General features: G+C 39.0%; 1 protein-coding gene across 1 annotated transcript; it reads left to right on the top strand.

The window, feature by feature from the left end:
• The first annotated feature begins 4,505 nt into the window (after positions 1 to 4,505).
• On the top strand, positions 4,506 to 5,459 carry LOC147291667 (uncharacterized). Its single transcript, XM_086235999.1, has 2 exons — positions 4,506 to 4,826; positions 5,094 to 5,459. The coding sequence occupies exons 1-2, from the start codon at positions 4,506 to 4,508 to the stop codon at positions 5,457 to 5,459; spliced, it is 687 nt and encodes a 228-aa protein (XP_086092125.1).
• The last annotated feature ends 717 nt before the right edge of the window (positions 5,460 to 6,176 follow it).

The raw sequence follows: 6,176 nt of genomic DNA on the forward strand, positions 1-6,176 counted from the left end.
ATATTTGGCCAACTCTTTCTTGTACCAAGCTAGACGATATGAAATAGACAACCCATACTTCTCATGAATATCCTTAACAATCTGAACCGGCCTCTTCGCTGGCTCGGACTTCAACGTGTAGACCAAAATAATTTTGACAACATGAGACTCCATCAATTTCGATTATGAGTGTTATTCAACTCTCTAATATAGAAATATTCATTCACCCTGCACAAGTAAGCCCTTACAGACCAACCACAACCTTGATCAACCTTATGGAAACAATGAGCGATGACATGAGTCTTCTCATTTTTAACATACCCAAAGCTAAAACTCTTCTCGATCGCATACATCACCAACTTCTCCCTAAATTCAACCACACCTCCTTCAAATTGTTGACCTACACATTCAATATAATTCTCCCAAGCCTTAGACATATACAACCTTCGTTTCTTAGGTTAATAGCATCCTAAGAACTCCTCACTCTCCACCGATGTTGCAACGGATGCCTTACTGCTCTCGACAATAAAGTATCTTTACTACCCAACCCAACCCAACCTCAGCAACAAAAATATCAACATAAGGACAATTTTCCAACCTAAGCAACACCAACATGGACCTATAGTCTGAATCATTCTCCCAGTAGCATGAGTGGTGTTTTCCAATCGTATACCTAAGACAAAAGGAACCTAACTTAACGGACGGAATCCTAAGGCATATAACATTACTAAAGTTCAAAAAGGTCCAACTGTCACAAAGTGGAATAACCAATGTCTCTCCCCCATAGCAGATGTTCCCTAGAATCTCAGTAGCCATAACACCTACAACAAAGCAAACACACATTACCAGATGAAAGTTACTGTCAAGTAGTAACAAACGGTTGCACACACTGAAAAGCCCCAATACCAACACCAATTAGCAGAAGTACCAAAATATAAAACAATAAAACAATTCAAATGTAAAAAAAAAAAAATCAGATTATGACTAAAATTTAGAGGAAAAACTAACCAATTCAAAAACGCAGCCAAACACAAACTGCAAAAACTTCTATCTACAATTCCTGAACAAAAAACAAGCAAAAACATCAATCCTCACTCATTAGCAGCAAAAAATATAGAATTCGATCAAATCGAAAATCAATGAATCAAAAACAAAAATCACGAAAATTGAAAATAAAACTCAATTTCAAAACTGAAGCTCAAAAAACAACTTCAATGGCGATCAAAACAGAGAGCAAAAGAGACAAAGACAGAGCGATATAGATAGAAACAAAGAGAGGGAGGGAGGGAGAAAGAGAGAGAGAGAGAGAGAGAAAAAAAAAAAACCTGATCCAAGAGAGAGAGAGAGAGGGAGATTAAGAAAAATATTAATCCCCAATTGAAATCCCAATTAAGAAATATATTGCTTTATATATAGATCCAAGTTCTATTTAAAATTGCACTTTTGTCTCCTAATTTCTCTTGGTTTTTTTTTTAAAAATTCTTTTTTCAGTGTAATGACTCTCTCCAAAACATTATTCGATGGCTTGCTGAAGAATTTTAGTCCGATGGTCTGTGTCTGTATTGCCTCAACAATTGTGTGCATGACACACGTTCATTTTTCTATTGTGTGATAATAGCTAGGGACCACATGTTCATATATCTTCTAAACTCATATTACTATGGGTTGTGGCTTAATCTTTCCGTACCTTTATTGAATGATGCTTGCTGTGTAATTTATTTGGAAGTGAAGCAAATGTGTTGGGATGTATATGGTTTTACCTCTTCTAATTAAACTGGACGCACACCAACATGCAGCATCGCGCTGTTCCTTAAGAAACATTGTTTTATATTGTACTCCCTCAAACAATATAACACTCCGCAGATGGGACAAACATATATATCCAAAACTTATCGGAGCACTCTGTAGGAATACACAAAAACTGCTAATACTACAACTGATGAGATGAGTCTTTTACATTGTCATTTATTCGTTAGCATAGAGCAAACCACTTCAAACCAAAATAGGATGTCAGGTCAAGGTGTTGGCTTTTACACTAGTACACTCTGTTTTCACTACAAAATTCATATAATATGAAAGTATAGAAAACTTAGTTAATTAGTTTCATGATCTTAATTTAGGAATTGTGCTCTTCTCTGCCTTTATGGCCATCCATTCAATCCAATGGGGTTCCCACTGCTCCACATCAGCAGATGAGAATGCCACCTAAATAGATAAAAAGAAAGTTGTATTCCATGTCGCCAAAAAAAAAAAAAAGAAGTTGTATTCCATAGCATTGTTATTGTTGGACAACAGCATTTTAGGCCATCCACAATGCACCTGAAAATGTTACCCAAAAACCTATTTTGGATAACAAATGGATAACAACTCCCCATAATGGGCTGAAATTTGTTACCCAAAACCACTTGTGGCCCATTGTGTTATCCATATTTAGATAACACAGTAACCCATTTATTTTTGTTACCCAAAACACACTAGGCCCACTATGTGATCACCAGCAGGAGGAGAGAGAAGGCAAGACGTACAGGCGTTGACACCATGTTGTTGCGTGGGCCATCCATGTCGGCGAGAGCTCCTTCCACTCCCCTTATCGCGCGTGTAAGCCACCAACGTCCAAGATTAGTGGACCATTGGTGGCATGAACGACGTGGATCACTTTGCCTGAAAGCATTTCTTGAAATTTGAAAAAAGGCACCGGTCCATTAATCCAACGGCCCATATTACGTAGTTGTTGGATATCAATAACCCAGTTTACTCCCAATGTATTTTTTAAAAAAGTATTTCAAAACTCATTGTAAAATTCAAAAAATACCCTAAAAAACTTTAAAAAATTCCGAAAAAATTTCTAAAAATCTACCATACCCTCCAACGGCTATATTCTCAAAAATCTATATATACCACACAACATCCATGATTTTTTCATCACAAACATCAATCTTTCATACCACATTTGCAAAAAAAAAAAAAATTCTTTATCATGGCTCCTAGAAGATGTTCTTGGGCACAAGGTGAAGATCAAGCCCTAATGAAGCCTTGGCTAGATAAGTCTCCTGACGGTTGTCTTAGAGCAAATATAAGAAAACAAGTGCTTTGGAGTGATTTACGCAATCTTCAAGCGTAACTTAGGGGGTGAAACCGTGCCTTTGATTGGCGGCACCAAATCACGATGGGTTGATATAGCATGGGATTGCACCAAGTTTTATGCTTCGTTGTTGGAGGTAGAGTGAATGCGCGCAAGTGATGAAAATGATGCCAATGTGGTAAGTTTTCATTTATTTATTATTGGTATGGTATTTAATTTAATTTAATTATTTTACAATTGTTTATTTATCAAGGCAATTTATTTAATTTTATTGTTGTAGTTTGCGGACGCACTTGGGAGTTTTGAAAGCAAGACTGGATCCAAGTTTGGTTTCTTACATGTTTGGGACCTATTAAAGGAAAATACAAAGTATGTCGCGGCTAATACCCCAGCCCGGTTGAGTGAACCAGAGACCCCTGCCTCTGACGATTTTGACACTCCCGAGAGTGACAATAATGTATGTCCGACCATCTGAATTGACCATGACGAAAACCCACCACCATTTCAACCAATCGGTCTCTTGCGGCCAAGGCCACCAGGAAGAAACAATTCAAAGCAGGCGAAGGCCGCTGAGCCCGTCCAAGCTCAAATGGTTGAGGAAGTGCATGATTTTAATGAAAATGCAAGTGGAACTATACAAATGAGAATTAACAGAAAGGCTGCAAAGAGTGAAAGAGAAGCGGCAAAGGAAGCAAGAAAGAGGATGAGGATCGCTAGGCAGCTAGAATGGGAGGAACATAATATTATGGGCCAAGACCTCTCCAGGATGAATAAGGCCCAACGGATGTATTGGGAGCAAAAACAAGCTGAAGTCATAGCAATAAGGCAGATGTGTACTAACCAAAGCTCAGAGTACACTCCATCTGGATAATTCTCAGATCTTCTCAACCTTAATCAGTCAAACCCGGGGTATCCCCCTAACAATTAGAATTTGACTCTGAATTATGTTTGCTCTTTAATGTTATGTATCGACTTAGGATTATGTTTGCATTTTAAGTATCCATGAACTCGGTTTGTATTTTACATATTTCAAGTTTGTATTTCACGTATTTCTTGTTATTTCAAGACGATTGATAAGACGAATGCATGACACTGTTTGATAAGACAAATGCATATTACATTTATTCATACAAAGATTGATAAGACGAATGCATGATACCATGATGTTTGCATATGACAAGACTACACCATCATAAAACAAATAAAGCCGGACCATTCAATCCTTGTCTCGAATGCTTGCGGCTTATTTATAAATACTACTCTATTTACCAAGTGACATTCACTCTATTTTCAAGATAATATTTCAATCCATTAACACAAAGATGAATCTTTTGTACGTGTATTCATCCTCTTCCTTGTTTTCGTACTCTGATAGTTTATGGGATAGGGAAGAGAATGAGAGAGAGAGAGAGAGAGAGAGAGGGTGGGGCAATTGATCATTTCGATGGGTCATAATGTCATTGCCGGACATCCAAGACATGGTGGTACATCTTCAAATCGTCGTTACACACACCGGAATCAGGAAGATGCCCACAAACGTCTCATGGATAGCTACATCATTCCAGCACCAATCGAGGACACAGTGACGTTCCAGAGGGGATACCGCATGCACCAACCCCTATTCAATTGGATGCTTGAAGATGTTTGCCGCCATGATGAATACTTCCGAACAAGACTTGACACCCTTGGTAGAGTGGGTTGCACGCCTCATCAAAAGATTACTGCGGCTCTATGGGTGATGGCATATGGCATGCCGTTTAATTTGGTCTCAAAGATGCTGACCATTAGCCAATCCACTATATGACAATCATTTTCGAAATTCGTAAGAGCCATCTCAGATATCTACGGGGCCGAGTATCTCCGGAGGCCTACTACAACCGATATGAGAAAACTTTTACAAAAGGGAGTTGGAGAGGATTTTCAAGTATGATTGGTAGCTTGGATTGCATGCATTGGATATGGCAAAATTGTCCTATGGTTGAGCAAGCTCATTATCGTGGGCATTATCATGTCCCTACTGTTATCCTTGAAGCCGTCGCATTGTACAATACGTGGATGGCATGCAAATTTTGGTATACCTGGGTCAAATATTGACATCACCGTGTTGGACTATTCCCATCTCTTTTATGAGGTGATTTCTAGCCAAAACCACAGAGTGAGATTCACTGTGAATGAGGTTGATTACACATTCTCATACTATCTTTTAGACAGGATCTACCCTCAATGGTCAACTCTTATTACTTCATTGCACAGTCCTATTCTTCCCCACCACAAGTTGTTTGTCGTTCGACAAGAGAGATACCGAAAGGATGTGCAAAGGGCGTTTGAGATTCTAAAAGCTCGGTGGCAGATTATAAAACGCCCTGCTCGTTATTGGCGTCCGATTGAGCGTGCATAATATTGCAAAATATGATCGTGGAGGATGAGCGCCCTGGGGATGGCTATACGGATGACCCAATAGACCCAGAAGTGAGCACTAGAAGGGCATAACAAGAATACGAATGTGTAGAACCATGTCCGCCCGGTGCCACTCCATCATCATTACTTGAGATGAATGCTCATCGGACTTTGATTAAGGCCCGAAATGTCAACGAATTCCTAAAAGCCAATTTGATTGCGCACATCTGGATCCGAGAAGGGAACCTACCACTTGCACAAGCAAAATGAGATCGAAATCATGGTCCATCAATGTTGTTCTCATTATCGTATGTTAGGTTAGTCTTCGTTGTTTATCTTCGAAGTTTGTTTCTTGTCTTTGTGTTTGCCGTTTAAGTGTGTTTGTGTTTGTCGATTGCAGTTTGTGAAATGAAATAAAGGCATTGATTTCTCTTTGCTGACTTGACGTGACACAACCATCACTTGCTTGCAAAATAATTCACTCAACCAATGACAAGACCATACACTGACTTCACATTCCATCCCATGCCCAACACTGTTGCTTCACATGTGAGATTCGAGTATCTTTAAATCCATCGGGGAATCCAATGGGCAACTTATCATGCTTTTTTCCCCTATAAATACCAAGGTTTAACTAGTAGACTAGCATATCCACATAACTATCATTTAGAAATGGCTTCCTCCTCCAAGCAAGGTGTCAGTGAGAGTTCCAAGCAAG

Source organism: Dryas octopetala, chromosome 3 (genome assembly GCF_963921425.1).
Source record: "Dryas octopetala chromosome 3, drDryOcto1.1, whole genome shotgun sequence".
NCBI lineage: Eukaryota > Viridiplantae > Streptophyta > Magnoliopsida > Rosales > Rosaceae > Dryas > Dryas octopetala.

Coding starts and splice junctions, on each gene's coding strand:
- LOC147291667 (XM_086235999.1), top strand. CDS start 4,506: ATGGGTCATAATGTCATTGCCGGACATCCAAGACATGGTGGTACATCT. Junction 4,827..5,093: donor ATGGCATGCCGTTTAATTTG/GTCTCAAAGATG, acceptor TTATCCTTGAAG/CCGTCGCATTGTACAATACG.